At 40.2% G+C, this 17445-nt stretch overlaps 1 protein-coding gene across 1 annotated transcript in view; it reads left to right on the top strand.

Annotated features, from left to right (window-relative positions):
- The first annotated feature begins 711 nt into the window (after positions 1 to 711).
- The window catches only part of LEMD3 (LEM domain containing 3), a 71238-nt gene continuing 54504 nt past the window's right edge, over positions 712 to 17445 (top strand). The window contains exon 1 of the mRNA XM_055394125.2: positions 712 to 2268. Coding sequence (XP_055250100.1) covers positions 735 to 2268 — 1534 coding nt within the window. The 5' untranslated portion in view covers positions 712 to 734. The remainder of the gene's footprint in view (positions 2269 to 17445) is intronic.

Below are 17445 nucleotides of genomic sequence, written 5' to 3'. Positions count from 1 at the left end.
TCAGTCATATAATGTGATTGGCTCTTTCAGTTCCCCAAATGACGACCTATGAAGGTTATCAGATTTTAAAAGGGAAAAAATGATGATATCTTACAACTAACTCGGGAATCAATAAGCATTACTCTTGAAGAAAATTGTATTGGGGCTGGTTTACTCTGTATCTTTTCCTTGAAACATTGGAGGAGCGGCTTCTCAAAATGAGCCGCGAGAGAAACTCACTATTTTTTTTTTTTTTTTGGTGAGTCAAGAGGAAAGACAAAGTAAAAAGAGAGAAGCAGGGCTCAGGGAAACTTGCCAATCACCTGGCCATCAAGATTTCTTTAAGTCTCTAGGCTCCCCTTGGCAGCGGGAATCTGGATGAAAAGAAAATTAATGCCAAGAACTTCAAGGCAGATTTCTCTTCAATTATTACTGCCCGGTGGCAGGAACCTGGAAAAAAGAGGTCAAGGTGTGGCTTGGCAGGAGGCAACTCCCGGGAAAGGCGCTGAAAAGGGCAGGGCGGAGAACAGGAGGAGAAGGAGACACCCCGAAACGAGAGCGCAGAAAAACTTTCGGCCGCTGAAGCCGCGCGCGGCTCAGGTGGCCCTTTCCCGCTCAGGTGAGCTCCTCCCGCGCCTCCCATTGGCCAAGGCGCCCGTGGCGCTGGGAGAGCGACGCAGCCCGGTCTAGTTCAGGGTCTAGGGCGGCGCGTCACTTCCGGTAGCGCGGAGCTTGTAAAACACCCTGGAGAGAAAATGGCGGCGGCAGCGGCTTCGGCGCCTCAGCAGCTCTCGGATGAGGAGCTTTTCTCTCAGCTCCGCCGTTACGGCCTATCTCCTGGCCCAGTGACGGAGAGCACCCGCCCGGTCTACCTCAAGAAGCTGAAGAAGCTTCGAGAGGAAGAGCAGCAGCAGCACCGGTCCGGGGGCCGCGGCACCAAGACGCGGAACAGTAATAACAATAACACGGCAGCCGCCACGGTCGCCGCCGCCGGAGCAGCGGCGGCGGCCGTGGGGATGGGGGTCCGGCCGGTCTCCGGCGACCTCTCCTACTTACGGACTCCTGGGGGCCTGGGCCGGATTTCGGGTTCGGGTCCTGAGACCCCCTTGGGAGGGCCTGGGGGCGCCTCGGCCACCCCCACGGCTGGCAGCAAAGTACTGCTGGGCTTCAGCTCGGACGAGTCGGACGTGGAGGCCAGTCCCCGGGACCAGGCCGGCGGCGGCGGCGGCGGCGGCGGGAGGAAAGACCGGGCTCCGCTCCAGTATCGCGGGCTCAAGCCGCCGTCGGCGCCCCTGGCAGCCAGCGAGGTAACGAACAGCAACTCGGCCGAGCGGAGGAAGCCCCACTCGTGGTGGGGGGCCAGGAGGCCGGCGGCCCCCGAGCTGCAGAGCCCGTCGGGGAGAGATGGGGCGGCGGACGACGAGGAGCAGGAGGGGGAAGACGGCGAGGACAGGGACCCGGAGGCCGAGGAGCCGCTGTGGTCCGGCCGGACCGTGAATGGCAGCCGGCTTCTGCCCTACAGCTGCCGGGAAAACTATTCGGACTCGGAGGAGGAGGAGGACGACGACGTGGCCTCCAGCAGACAGGTACTGAAGGACGATACCCTTTCTCGGCACCGGCCCAGGCGGGGCCACAGTAAGCCTCTCTCGCCGCTGCCTGCGAAATCGGCCGGCGGCCGGCTAGAGACCTCAGTTCAGGGAGGGGGAGGAATCGCGATGAATGACAGGGCGGCGGCCGCCGGGAGTCTAGACAGGAGCCGAAACCTCGAGGAGTCGGCGGCGGCGGCGGAGCAGGGAGGAGGGTGTGATCCGCTGGACTCCAGCCCCATTCCTAGATACCGCGTTAACGCTAAGAAACTAACCCCTCTCCTGCCGCCGCCACTCGCGGACATGGACTCAACCCTGGATTCGTCCACAGGCTCCCTTCTTAAAACCAATAATCATATCGGCGGCGGGGCCTTCGGCGTGGACTCCCCCAGGATTTTTTCCAACAGCCTCCCTCCCAGCGCGGCGGCGGCCGCCTCGAGTTCACTCAGGATCAATCACTCCAATCATACAGGCTCCAATCATACCTACCTGAAGAACACATACAACAAACCGAAGCTTTCCGAACCCGAGGAGGAACTTCTCCAACAATTTAAACGGGAGGAGGTGTCCCCAACGGGGGGTTTCAGTGCCCACTATTTGTCCATGTTTCTCTTAACTGCTGCCTGCCTATTTTTCCTCATTTTGGGACTGACTTACCTAGGCATGAGAGGGACAGGAGTATCCGAGGATGGAGGACTCGGCAGTAAGTATTCAACCCCGTGGTGAAGGCAACAAAGGGAATGTGTTAGTGGCCGGCTCTAGCCGCACTGGGCATTTTACCCGAGGTGACTTTAACCTGCAAGCACATGGTTTAATAGTGCAGCACAACACAGTGAAGCCATTCGTGTCATCTTTCTTTAAGAAAGAATATGGTTATCGTGATAAGAATGATAACCCCGTGTCTGGTTTTAAGATTTTTCTGTATTGGGGAATTCAAAACATTTTCTAAAAGAACAAGGTACTATAAACAAGCCTGTTAGTTGAGAGCATTTAAAATGTGTGACTTAAGTTTTCTTTTGGCCTTAAGTAGTAACCATACGTGGAGATGCCAGTCCAATTACTCAAAATTTGAAGTTATTTTGATTGTTCAGGCATCATTAAGGCAGTGGGTTTTTTTGTTTTTTCAAATTGAGTTGTTCTAAAAGGCAGTGTAAGATCTCTTGAAACTGTAGTTAAATATTTTGTAATATTTCAGTATTATATTTTGTAGTATTCAGTATATGTGTAGATATCTCTAATTTCTTTAAAGTTAATGAATGTAGAAGGTCAAAAGGCATGCTTTTCTAAACTGATTGATTTCCCAGCCCAGAGCAGCTCCACTTCCACCAGTGGAGAAAAGTAGTGGAATGGCAGTGCAGGGGTTTGCAGTCATGTTAATTTGGATTCGTCTCCAGGCCCTGCCTTTTACTTTGCTGAATGGCTGTGGGCAGACATGTTCACTCATTCATTAAGCCAGCATCATCTGTATTGAGCACTCAGGATACAGCAGTGGTAAGTCAAGGTGTCCCTGCCCTTCAACACAGAAAGAAGATGAATACTGATCACTTTATGTTCTATGAAGAATATAAGGATGGTGTAATTGGTGTACTCTACTATAGACAGGGCTCTACTATATAGGGCTTCCCTCATAGATCAGTTGGTAAATCATCTGCCTGCAATTCAGGAGACCTGGGTTCGATTACTGGGTTGGGAAGATCCCCTGGAGAAGGAAATGGCAGCCCACTCCGGTATTCTTGCCTGGAGAATCCCATGGACAGAGGAGGCTAACAGGCTATAGTCTGCAGGATCGGAAGAATTGGACACAACTTAGCGACTCCACCACCACTGTAGACATGGTAATGGTGGGAACTTTGTGAAATGAGACCTGAAGCAGGACAAGACGACAGCCTTGTATTAGACAGGAGAGCATTCTGGGCAGAGGTTACAAGAGGAGGAGGAAAGGCCTTGAGTTGAGCAAGAGCCTTCCTGTAGTTATCGTACCTAAGGGGGAGTGAGCTAGAGTGTGAGCTTCCCTGACATCTGTAAAATGATGCTAATCTTGCTTAGAGTGATGCTTGGGAAGATTAAAAGAAAGTAAATTTAGTAAGATGTACTTTAGATGTACTTTAAAGAAATTAGAGATATCTCCACATATACTTAATACTACAAAATGTAACATTTATAACATTTAGAAAGATGTACTGCTGAATAGGTAAGTTCTCAGTGTTAGGTCCTTCTCCCCTGTACCCCAGTCCCCGAAACTTTCTATCCTTTTCACTCAACATGAATTCACTGTCATGGTTTATATTTATAAAATTGACTTCCTAGTTCAAAATCTTTAGTTTTATTTCGAAATAGTCAAAAGATGCAGTTAGCAGACTTCAACAGTGGAGTGAAAATAGTGTAAGCCTCAGTTTGGATATAGCCAATTCTAAGATAGTCAAATAATAGATTATGATAGTCCTTAACTATAGAGGGATTAGAAGAGGACTGAAATCCAGCACTCATGTTATGGTGCCCTGGGAGCAAGAGTGATATATATATATATATATATATATATATATATGTATATATGTATATATTGTGTATGTATATATATATATGTATGTATATATTGTGTCCTACCCCAGATATTACAGAGAGAGACAAGAAATAAAAGTCTAGTATCTAGAAGTTACACTAGTAAAATTCACATAAATGACATTACTTATGAGCAGTACCTATCTGCATGCTTGTTTCTACAATGGAACTGATCTGTTCTATGAACTGGCCTTTTTTTAAGAAATAAAGGCTTTGCAAGTATTATTGCTGAATCTGCCCAGCAAACTCAACAGAGGCAGATGGTGTCATCCTCACTTTATAGGTGAGGAAAGTGAGACTCAAGCTAAGAAATGTACCCACAGTTAAACAGCTAGTGAGTGACAGGACTGAGATTTGGTTTCAGATTTTTTTTCAACTATTAAGCCCATACTACTTTGGGTATTATTTGTAGAGAGCTTTCTAAATTAGAGGATATTTTTATTAGAATTAAGAAAGTAATTGAATACTTGGTAGGATTTCATACAGAATTACTGTATGAAAGGTGCACAATTCTCAACTAAGGTGACTTACACCTTTTTCTTGTCACTGTTAAGATGAATGACTAATGTTTTCTTAGGCACGAAAATTTTAAATGGACTAGAAAGAGATAGGATTGCTAGTGCTTAGGTAACCTCCAATCACTTTCACCAGTGTGGAAGGAAGGAAATTATAAAGTGGTTTGCACTTTAATAAATGGTAAATGTAAGGTAGCCTGGGGGATGGAAAGAACAGTGGCTAAGAGAGAATCCAGGTCTTAGGACTTGTCAAAATGACCTTAATCAAGTTAACCTCTGAGCCTCGTTTTCTTACATATTAAATGGGAGAAACCATTTCTGCTGTCTGTCACAGTTGTGAGGATCAAATGACATAGTTTGTAAACAAATGTAAAGTGATACTCAAAAGTTTGGACAGCAGTTGTATTCCTGGTAAACTACAGTATATACGTGAAGAGAAATGGTTGTCATTTTTTAATATTTATTAGATTATTTCTTGCCTATTCAACATTTAATTTTTATTGAATTCTGTTAAATACATATTATAGATACTGATATAGAAATTTGAGTCAAACTGTGATGAATCCTTAAATGTATTACATGCTTGACCTACTGTATATCCTGGTAGAAAGAAGGTGCCTGTTAGTTCAGTTAGTGTGCACACCTAACGGTGAATAGCTTCACTCCCTATGTTTATGTATTTTGAATCCTTTGTCACAGTATAATGGTTCAGTTCAGTTCAGTCGCTCAGTCGTGTCCGACTCTCCGCGACCCCATGAACTATAGCTTTTGTTGGTCAACCAGTGTTCTTATGGAAATAGTTTACTTTGAGTAATAATTTCACCAGAAGATTGTAAGTTAAATGTGAGAGTAAGCTTTAGCGAGCTTTCATTAGTTATCTTTTAAGTTATGTATAACGTATGGTAGATTAGCCCTTTAAATAGTTTCTAATTATTTGATCTTTAAAAACTTCTTATCAGTACCCTAGTTTTAGTAATTAAGTTACTGTGAGTCTCTGCTTTCTCATCTGTAAAATTTGGGGATTGCCTTAGATAATGCCTATGTTCTTTCCAGCTCTAAGTTTTAAGATTCTGACTTTGAACTGCCTTACCAAAACAACTCAAGGATCAGCTAAGTCACATTAAATCATGACAACCCACCAAAAGAAAATAGAAAGGCAGAATAGATTAACTTCCTTAGGCTCATATGGTCATTGTTTAAAAGTTTGAACAGAGATCTATAAAGCAAAAAATGAATCAGTATTGTATGTCTCACCCCCTGGTCTTACACTCAACCCTGGCATAAGTTCAGATAATAAGTTAGAACTTTCTTAATGCTTTGCATGTAAATATCAATATATGCATACATATGTACATGAGTGTGTGCACACAGACATTTTCATTGAACAGTAGAGTGCCTGCATGTGCCAAGCAGTATGTTAAGCTGCGGGGCTGTGTGCAGAGCAAGGCAGGTGAAATCTCTCCTCTCACAGAGTTTTCGTCCTGGGGGGGCTGGGGAGGTGGGAGTGGTTTCAGTTAGTGGTAGTTGCTAACAGAGTGACTTGAAGGCCATAGAAGTTACGTCATACCATACATGTGCTTCAGCTTATTTTTTCAGTTAATACTGTATCATGGTTAACTTTCCTTATATTAAGCCTAAGTACAAAGCCATACTTTAAAAATCTCACACTTCACTGGTCCCTTTCTCATCCTTTGCTGCTGCTTAGTCTCCAAATTGTGTACATCTCTTTTGCGACCCCATGAACTGTAGCCCGCTAGACTTTTCTGTCCTTGGGATTTCTCAGGCAAGAAGACTGAGTGGGTTGCCGTTTCCTTTTCCATCTCATCCTATAAAAATGCTAAAATCTCTGCCATCCTGAAAATGTTATTTAACTCTGTTCTCTAGCTCTTACTCCTTCTCAGCCAAGATAAATGTCTCTTTCCTCCCCTCCCATTCACTCAGCCCCCATCTAGTTTAGCTTGTTTTTTTGCTTCACACCCTCTTCAGCATTTATTATTTGTAAGCCTTAAAACAAAATTATTTATGTATTTTTGACTGTTCTAGGTCTTTGCTGCTACGGCATCATTTTCTAGTTGCAGCGATTGGGGTTACTCATTGCAGTGGCTTCTCTTGTGGAGCACTGGTTCTAGGGCGTATGGGCTTCAGTGGTTTCAGCGCACAGGCTCAGTAATTGCATCCCGTGGGCTTAATTGCTCTGTGTTTGTGGAATCCTCCTGGACCAGAGATCGAACCCGTCTCCCCTGTGTCCGCAGACTGATTCCCATTCTCTGTGCCACAAGGAAGTCCTAGTTTAGTTTTCTTTACCATCCATTACCTCTGTAACCTCACTGTTTGTCCTCGTTATTCAGTTGTCAAATCCAAGAGGATTAAAGTTCACCTCTTTGATACATTCAGTACATCGACAGTTCACATTTCATGAAACTCCTTCCCAAACTCCTGTATCACTGCTCTTTTCCTACTTTTCATTTATTTGTGTGCCTATATTTTAAATATTGGTGGTCTTATTCTTTTGCAGTTTCCCTAGCTAGTTTCTCCTGGCTAATACCTCCCAATTTTATATTTTTTGCCTTAGATTTCTTTCTCCTGGGTTCTTGACTTAATCATTTATTAGATAGCTTCTTCTGGATGTACCAGAAGTAACAACACCATCTGTCCTTGTCAGCTTTCATTCTTTTACTTTGTTTCTCCTGTTTTGTTCCCTGTTTTAGTTAACATTTGCATTTAATAACATGGTGCATTTCCATCCACCCAGAACTTAAGCTAAAAATCTTAAATTTGCCTCCATTCCTTCCTTTCCTCCATCTTGCTTCCAAACTCAAATCACAGTCTAACTTGTTACCAAATCCTGATGTTCTACCTCCTACCTATCTTTTGAATCAGTCTCTTTCTCCTCTTTCCCCACTGTCTCGCCTGAACTATTCTAGCAGTTTCCTAACAGTTGTCTATGCTTCTGGACTGTAGCTTTTCCAGTCTATTTTTCAGTGCCAGAGGATTATTTCTAAAAAAAAAAAAAAAAGTAATATTTCATTCATGCTTAAAATTACTCAGTGGCTTTCCCTTACTCATTAGATCGAATCTAAACTCCTTGGCTAAACTGTTCACGATCTAAATATTCCTGCTTTTCCTTGCCTCATTTCCTAATAGTCCCTTTTATCACACTTTACTTTCTGGAACTTTCTGGAACACTACTTGGTGTTCACTGACTGTTATGAGGTTTTTGTGCCTTTGTGCATGTTATTCCCTTCTTTGAGAAGGTTGTTTCTTCTCAGTAACTGCTTTTCATTCTTAAAAGTCTCACCTCTGACTACTCTTGACTCCCTATCTTCTTTTCCCTGGAGTTTGGCTCATCATTTGCTGCTCAAATAAGATCTTTTGCATTCTTCATATCGTTTATTTCAGCATTTATAATTGTGTATGCCCACTGTGCCACATAGATTACAGCTCCTTGAGGTAATGTTCCTACAGGAGGAATTGAATTCACTGGTAAAGAGCACAGGCTTTTCATTCAGTTCTGTGTTTGAATCCCTCCTCTCTCGCTTGACCACAGGGTCATGAGCCTGGATGACTGAGAGAACAGTAATACCATTGACAGGGATTAGAGATGCTGAAAAGGGATTTTTTGGGGAAAGGTGGCATAGAGAAAATTAGTTTATTTGAAGCTTATTTTTTGAGTTATTCAAGTAATAACCTATAGGCTATTGTAGTTACACAGTTGGATTAAAGATGAGAGAGTGGTGCATAATGTGAAAGTAAAGTGCCGTTTATTAAAGGAGTAGATAACTTTTTAATATTTGTTTCTTTTTTTTAATGTGGATTTTTCTTTTTCAAGACAAAATCAAGTGCTGCAAAGGGTACCGTAGTTTTTTAAAATTATGTTTTTACTTTTTCAAGCAATTTGACTAGCCAAAAGTTCTAAAACTTTGTATCTTTGTAATAACTCAGGTATAAAGAATTTTGAAAATTATTTGTTGCTCTCCTTCTTGAAGAATGAAAGCTGAGTGAGCTTCAAGTTTTTAAAAGTTGACCACTTTGTAAGAAAAAAATTCTTAAACTTCCAAGAACATTCATGGGAAAACCAGGGGTTTGTATACCTCAGTTTGATGATTTGAGAAATTAAAATCTACTATATAAAATATATTTTATCTGAAAATTATCTCTAGCAGAATTTTAAATAAAAATCATCAGAAAACTTGTAAATTCCCTATGAATATATTCATGGAGTCCAGTTTGAAACACTGGCATAAATATCAGGGCTTGGATCATTAGAAAAGAAACCTGGGTTTGAATTTGGGCCTTTCCTCTTGTTAGCTTTTTTATTGAAGGCAAGCTGCTGAACCACTATAAACCTCAATTTTCTCACCTGTAAAATAGAGTTGTGAGAATTAAATAATGCATGTAAAGTACTTGGCTCAGTACATGACACAAAATAATAATAGCAGCTAATCCTTATGTAGCACTTTGTGCCAGGAACTGAACCTAAACAATTATAATTGTTACATAATCTTTATGAGGCAGGTATTTATCAGATTTTGTAGATAGGGAAACTGAGACACAGAAGTTAACGTAATTTGCCTGGGGTCATGAGCGCAGAGGCAGTGTTTAGACCCAGATAGTGGCCCTTAGCCTCTCTGCTAGATTGCCTTTTAATGTGTGTAAGTACATAAAGGCTGTGTATATGTCCTCTACTATTATTATTATCTAGACAGTTATCAAAGATGTGGATAGGTGAAGCAGCTTAATACATGAAATCCTAGAGTGCCAAGGGTAATCTGTGAAACAACTTCATTAGGATAAGAAATTACAAATTTTTACTCACTTGACATTTAGGAATGGTGTGGAACCATTTATCCTTACTTAGATTAATTAATTCACGGATGTATGAGGAGGGCAGTGTACTATAATATAATACAAGTTACATAATATGTAAAACCGTAAGGCATATGATACTATTTCTAATTCTTGAAAGATTGACCTAGTCTCAAAAGTGGTGGGGAAAGTGGTCCTCTGATTTGTATTACCACTTTTAAAACTTAAGTTTCCCATTGTTCATTTTCAAGATGTAAAAATCTTTTAAGTATAATACATTTTTGCACCTTTTAAAAGAACTTTGTATGTATTTTCCTATGCTTATAATTTATTTCAGTGAGAATGAAGCATTCTACAATTTCTTGGATTTTTTAAAAATTAAGATATCGTCATTATTTCTCAGGAGTTATAAACTCTTAAAATAACTTCTCCTTGCTGAGAAGTATTTTCTTCAAATGAAAGGAACCTCTGACCAAAGAGGTCATAGTGAAGTGAAGTGAAGTCGCTCAGTCGTGTCCGACTCTTTGCAACTCCATGGACTGTAGCCCACTAGACTCCTCAGTCCATGGAATTCTCCAGGCAGGAGTACTGGAGTGGGTTGCCGTTTCTTTCTCCAGGGGATCTTCCCGACCCAGGGATCGAACCCAGGTCTCCTGCATTGCAGGCAGACGCTTTACCGTCTGAGCCACTGGGAAGCCAAAGAGGTTATAACATCAGTGCGAAGAGATATTTATCTAGTTTATAAGAGGTAAAACTGAGTAATCTTTAAAATATATGGTAAGCAAGTAATAGTAGCTTCTTTATGAAAAGAATATTACTAATGGTATATCTTTACTCTTATCTTGTATTTAGTATACGTGAAAAATTGCTACTATTTAATTTGGGAACCAAGCCCATACTAATTGTATAAATTATTATAGCAGTTATTGTCTCATAGCTTTAGATTTTTACTTTCATACTCAGAATTTATTTTTAACAGATTTTAAAGTGAACCAGTAGCAGTGTGTTTGGATTTTGCTGTTTTAATAATGTATGTTTTCACCTGAATCTCACAAGTGGTAGTTTAAAAAACAAAACTTGATCTGATTAATATTCTTCATTAACATCACTCTGAAAAATAATTTTTAAACAAGAATTGACCAGGAGGGAAGTGTTTAGGTGTTAGTTTTTAATGGAACATTTTTATAGTTAGGTTTTACATGTTTTATCTTATTCTTTTGAAAATACATTTCTAAGGAATTACCTTTTTAAAGGGATTATAAAAATTTATACCAACAGGTAATAATATCTGAAAATAAAGTAACAAGTCTGTCATATAGAAACCATCATTATTACTTTTACAAGGTCTTAATTGTTTTTCTTTATTTCTAGAGGTATAGATTTTAAGGAGGCTTCCCAGGTAGCTCAGTGGTAAAGAATCACCCTGCCAATACAGGAGATGCAGGAGAGCAAGTTCCATCTCTGGGTTCAAATTGAGGAAATGGCAGCCCACTCCACTATTCTTGCCTGGAAAATCCCATGGACAGAGGAGCCTGGTGGGCCACAATCCATGGGGTCTCAAGGAGTTGGACATGACTGAGTGACTGAGCACACACATAGAGTTTAAAGTTACGTTATTTGTTTTGTCTTGGTAGCGGAGTTACTGCTCTGTGTCCATAGCTTTTTTGCTTATAGTGTTTTCACACAATGACTTATGCATTCATTTTTATAGCTGTATTGATATCAAATGGCAAGCTAATATTTAGAAATAAGGCTTGAGTGCAAAACTCTGCAAGTTAGTGATAAGTGATGAAGAATTACCAACAAAATTGCTCCCCTGTCCTGAATATACATGAATGGGGAAAAATTCCTTTAGGAGCAATGGGCATTTTAACACATGGAACATCAATTTTATTTTGCAGTTTGAGACTGCTTTTACGTGTATATACGTACAAAAGGAATTTGCTAATTGTGACTAATTCCTGAAAGCACTTTATACTTAAAAAGGAAACTTTTGCTCTGTAGGAATTCACCTAGGTATAATTTTTTAAATTTACATATAAAGAGAATAATTGAAATTAATTGGCAGAGGGAAATCTTTAGACTATCTGTTTCTTCTAGTCCCTGGGGTGTGGCTTAGAACCTTGCTCAGCCTTAGTAATGACTTCCTAGATTAAGGATACCTATTAAGGTATCACAAATGCTTGCTTTCTTGAATTAGTTCACTTGAAGAAACATTGTCTCTCCTAGTCATTCATGCACTTACTCACTCATAAATTATTTATTGGGCACCAACAGATGTGATTCTAGAAGATGAGTATATACTTTCTAGAACTGTAGGAGTGATACATTTTCCAACACACCACCTTCCTCCTCTCCCCTTGCATTCTCTTCTTCTAAATTTATGTGCTAGCTGGCAACCCACTCCAGTGTTCTTGCCTGGAGAATCCCAGGGATGGGGGAGCCTGGTGGGCTTCCATCTATGGGGTCACAGAGTCGGACACGACTGAAGTGACGCAGCAGCAGCAGCCTTCAGAATTGAAATTTCATTACTGTGCATCATTGTTTCAGATTTGTATATTGTAACTTGGGAAAGATGACTTTAAAACTTAGTTTCTGCAAATTTGAATACTCCCTATGATAAAGTTTACCACAAAAGAAGTAGTTTCATTTCTTACAGGATTTTAGAAGTAATAAAGTGTATAGCTGGTAAGAAGTTGCTGAATAGCACAGGGAGCTAGGCCTGGTGCTCTGTGATGACCTGGAGGGGTGGGATGGGGCAGTGGGAGGGAAGATCAAGAAGGAGAGGGTATGGGTGTAGTTAGGGCTGGTTCACGTTTTATTATGTGGTGGAAACAAATAATGTCATAAAGTGATTATCTTCCAATTAAAAATAGAAATGTTAAAAGTAAAAAGGAGAGATAAGAAGAATGAATTTATCCAAAATGAAAATATTATCAACTTGAAACGTTTATGATTGTGGTTCAAGATGTTCTAGAAGTATTCTTACAACAAAAGTCTTGTTTTGTTTTTTTAAAATGTCATCTTTAAATCTCCCTTCTTTTGGATTGTAAAGCCAAAATTGTAAATGATAAAAGCGTTTACTAAGACCTTTCTGTATTTGAGCAGTTTATCTTAATTGACATGAAAGAAAGTGAAAGTGAGGTCGCTCAGTCGTGTCCGACTCTTGGCGACCCCGTGGACTGTGGCCCACCAGGCTCCTCCGTCCATGGGATTCTCCAGGCAAGAATACTGGAGTGTACATGAAGGGAGCTATTAATATTATCTCCATGGGGAAACTGAAATACAAAATGGTTAGGTTTGCCTTGTGTTAAGATACTACCACCACTAACTAAGTTTTCAGGCCACAATTTGAACCCATGATCTGACTTAAGAGTCCACAATCTTAGCCACTGGGAAGTAGTAGATTTTTTTAATGTATCTTTTCTCACCTAATAACTTTATTGGGGCAGGTAAGTCACTCGTAACCTCTGGGCCTTGGTTTTTGCATCTGTCAAATAAGGGGATTGTAAAATCAACTTAAAACCATGACTTTTGTAGGGCATCAGTGTGATGTTTGTGGAAATGCTTTCTAGAAATTAGAAGTGATGCATAGCTATGTTATCTTTCAATTTATTTTTTTAATTGGAGGATAATTGCTTTACAGTGTTGTGTTGGTTTCCTCCATATAACAACACGAATCAGTCATGACTCTGTGTGTATGTGTGTATCTCAAGATTTCGAGCCCTCATCCCACCCCTTGAGGTCATCACAGAGTGCCAGGCTGGGCTTCCTGTGTTACACAGCAGCTTCCTGCTAGCCATCGATTTTACACATGGCAGTCTATATATGTCAACACTACTTTCTTAATCTGTCCCACCCTCTTCTGTTATTTTTAATATCATAAGTTAGAATTTCCCAGCAATAATAGTTTAAGTAGCATGTGTTCAGCACCATGACATGTCCTATTATGATGTTAATAAGTAATGGAAGAGTTGGTTAAATTTATAGCTCCTATCAATTTTTTTAAGCTGTCTCTCAAACTGTCCGAATAGATAAAAGGAGTCGTCTTTTAATATTACCTAATTAGTGCCTCATCTCTAGGTGCTGAAAAAGAATTTTATCTTTGTTGTTGTTTGGTCACCAAGTCATGTCTGATTCTTTTCGACTCCATGAACTGCAGCATGCCAGGCTTCCCTGTCCTTCACTGTCTCCCAAAGTTTGCTCAAACTTATGTCCATTGAGTCATTGATGCTATCCAACCATCTCATTCTGTCGCCCTCTTCTCCTTTTGCCTTCAGTCTTTCCAAACATCAGGGTCTTTTCCAATGAGTCAGCTCTTCGCATCAAGTAACCAAAGTATTGGAGCTTTAGCATCAGTCCTTCCAGTGAATATTCGGGGTTGATTTCCTTTAGGATTAACTGGTTTGATCTCCTTGCTGTCCAGGGGACTCTCATGAGCCTTCTCCAACATCACAGTTCGAAAGCATCAACTCTCAAATCCATAAATGACTACTGGTAAAAACATAATTTTGAATATAGGTACCTTTTTCGCAAAGTGATGTCTCTGCTTTTTAATATGCTGTCTAGGTTGGTCACAGCATTTCTTCCAAGGAACAGGCAACTGTCCGCGGTGATTTTGGAGCCCAAGAAAATAAAATCTGTCACTGTTTCCACTTTTTCCCCATCTATTTGCCGTGAAGTGGTTGGACTGGATGTTATGATCTTGTTTTTTGAATGTTGAGTTTTAAGCCAGCTTTTTCACTCTCCTCTTTCATCCTCATCAAGAGGCTCTTTAGTTCCTCTTATCTTTCTGCCACCAGGGAAGCCCCTTCTTACCTTTACAGTTATATTAATTTAATAGGTTATGAAACACGGTTTGAAACTAGATTTTAGCCTCCTTGACCATTCGAAGTTAGAGTTGCTGATAGGAAAGATGGGATACATTGCTTTAATCCAAAATATAGTAGTGAAAACGTCTCTTAGAAATATAGATGGGTCTTAGAGTAAGCCTCTGTTAACGTTATCTGAAGAACAGACAGTACTTGCAGCTGGTAGAGAAGAATGGCCTGTCAGATGCTGTTCTTCAGCTAGTTTGTAAGATAGGATACCATGAATACTGTTACTGCTAAAGTGGGAAGATGAGGTGTGCCCCTATGAATAGGCAGTAGATTGAACAAGAAGTAATCAAGAGATTGGGGGGTATAAAATAATAAAATGAATTTGATAATATCATGCTGATTTAATAAGGAATTTAAAGTGCATTAGGATCTTTAGTCTCCTATTAGTTCATAGGTAGAACATAATGAAATTTTCATCCCATTTTGCATTTGAAATTGTATCAGAGATATGGTTTTAGACCAGAACTGTCTCATAGAAACGTAGTATAAGCCATATATGTAATTTTAGTTTTTCTAGTAGCAACATTAAGATGTAAGACAGGTTTACTTAATCTGGTAATCTAGAATATTATCATTTCAATGTAATCAGTTTAAAAATTATTGAGATATTTTGCATTCTTTCTATATAAGAATGTATGGTACTTATAGCCGATTTTATACTCACAGACTGTCTCAGTTCAGACTAGCTAAATTTCAAGTGGTCAGTGGCACAGGTAGCTAGTGGCTACTCTGTAGAATAGCACAGGTCTAGACCGCCCTGAGTTATGGAGTTATATTGTTGGTTTAATAAGATCTAACAGCACTGGAAGGACTGATGCTAAAGCTGAAACTCCAATACTTTGGCCACCTCATGCGAAGAGTTGACTCACTGGAAAAGACTCTGATGCTGGGAGGGATTGGGGGTGGGAGGAGAAGGGGACGACAGAGAATGAGATGGCTGGATGGCATCACTGACTCGATGGACATAAGTTTGAGTGAACTCCGGGAATTGGTGATGGACAGGGAGGCCTGGCGTGCTGTGATTCATGGGGTCGCAAAGAGTCGAACACGACTGAGTGAACTGAACTGAACAGCTGCTAATTTTTGAATCTTACGATGTGCCTTGCATTGTGTTCTCTATAATATTTTCACTTTATAATAACTTCATGATGTAGGTTTTGCTGTCTCATTTTGTAAATACAATAAGGTATAGGAGATATTAATTTAAAGTTTAAGATCAAACAAGTAGGACAGCAGGGATTTAAAACCAAGTGTGACCCTAAAATCCTTGTCCTTTTCACTGTATTGCACTGTTGTAAAGCGTAATCACTGCTGTGCTTCATTGGGTCGCAAAGAGTCGGATACGACTGAGCAACTGAACTGAACTGAAGGCAGGTTGGTGAGTGAGATTCAGTTCTTCCACTGCTCAGTCATTTCTGATTCACTGCAGTGACTTGATTTAATTAATCCTTATTTTTAAAGTATAAATACAGAGCATTTTAGTTTAACCTAAAATAGAAGAGGTATCCCCTAAATTCTTCCTTATATTTCTTATGGGAAACATTCTTTATATTCTTTTCACCATTTCCTGTTGTAAACTGCTTTGTGTAGCTCTTCAAACTAGACATGTGGGAGGAAAGAATGACATTTTGTTTCTGGCACATGACTGTTTTGGGAGATAAGGAAAAAGTCAGCTACTGTTGAGAAAAATGAAAATAGAAATAACTAATAAAACTTTTGTTGTGGTAAAAAAAAAATTATAGGTTTTAGAAGTACTTTACTTTGAGAAAGATTTCGGTCATCAGTTCAGTCGTGTCCAACTCTGAGACCCCATGGACTGCAGCATGCCAGGCTTTTCTGTCCATCAACAACTCACGAAGCTTGCTCAAACTCATGTCCATCGAGTCGGTGATGCCATCCAGCTGTCTCATCCTGTGTTGTCCCTTCTCCTACTGCCTTCAATCTTTCCCAGCATTCAGGGTCTTTTCCAGTGAGTCAGTTCTTCACGTCAGACGGCCAAAGTATTGGAGTTTCAGCTTCATCATCAGTCCTTCCAATGACTGTTCAGGACTGATTTCCTTTAGGATGGAAATCCTTGAAGTTGGATCTCCTTGAAGTCCAAGGGAATCTCAAGAGTCTTTTCCAACACCACAGTTCAAAAGCACCAATTCTTAGGCACTCAGCTTTCTTTATGGTCCAATTCTCACTTCCGTACATAACTACTGGAAAAACCGTAGCTTTGACTAGGTGGACTTTTAATGGCAAAGTAATGTCTCTGCTTTTTAATATGATGTCTAGGTTTTTCATAACTTTTCTTCCAAGGAGCAAGCATCTTTTAGTTTCATGGCTTCAGTCACCATATGCATTGATTTTGGAGCCCAAGAAAATAAAGTTTGTCATTGTTTCCATACCTATTTGCCATGAAGTGATGGGACCAGATGCCATGATCTTAGTTTACTGAATGTTGAGTTTTAAGCCAGCTTTTTCCACACTCCTGTTTCACTTTCATCAAGAGGCTCTTTAGTTCTTCTTTGCTTTCTGCCATAAGTGTGGTGTTATCTGCATATTTGAGGTTATTGATATTTCTCCCAGTAATGTTGATTCCAGCTTGTGCTTCATCCAGCCTGGCATTTTGCATGATGCACTCTGCATATAAGTTAAAGCAGGGTGACAGAATACAGCCTTGCTGTACTCCTTTCCCAGTTTGGAACCAGTCTGTTGTTCCATATCTGTTCTAACTGTTGCTTCTTGAACTTAAACTAAACTGAACTTGACCTTAAACTAAACTGAGAAAGATAAGGAGTGGTCTTATTCATCACGCTCTTTGATTTATAAAACAACTCAGTTCTTTTGCATGGTGTTATTTTATAGTGAATTTACACTTAACATTTAATGAATTTAAATGCCTAATGTTTGCTCATAAAGACAAGTTGTTTGCTTCTAGAAGGAAAAATGGACAGTCTATGATTTTTAAATGGTTGTCTTCCGTATCATGTGTAAAATAGTTGTTTAAACTTGAAACATGTCTAACTACACTGTTTTAAGTTCCCAGGCTAGTCCATAAAAAGTTATTTAAAACCATATTGTTTTACAAAACTAATTCACAAAGGTACATGCACTCCAGTGTTCATAGCAGCTTTA

This window comes from Moschus berezovskii, chromosome 6, assembly GCF_049115385.1.
Source record: "Moschus berezovskii isolate FMDL1 chromosome 6, NW_MosBer_1.0, whole genome shotgun sequence".
Classification (NCBI taxonomy): domain Eukaryota; kingdom Metazoa; phylum Chordata; class Mammalia; order Artiodactyla; family Moschidae; genus Moschus; species Moschus berezovskii.
The sequence above is the reverse complement of the archived record's forward strand: the minus strand, read 5'-3'. Positions and strand labels throughout refer to the sequence as shown.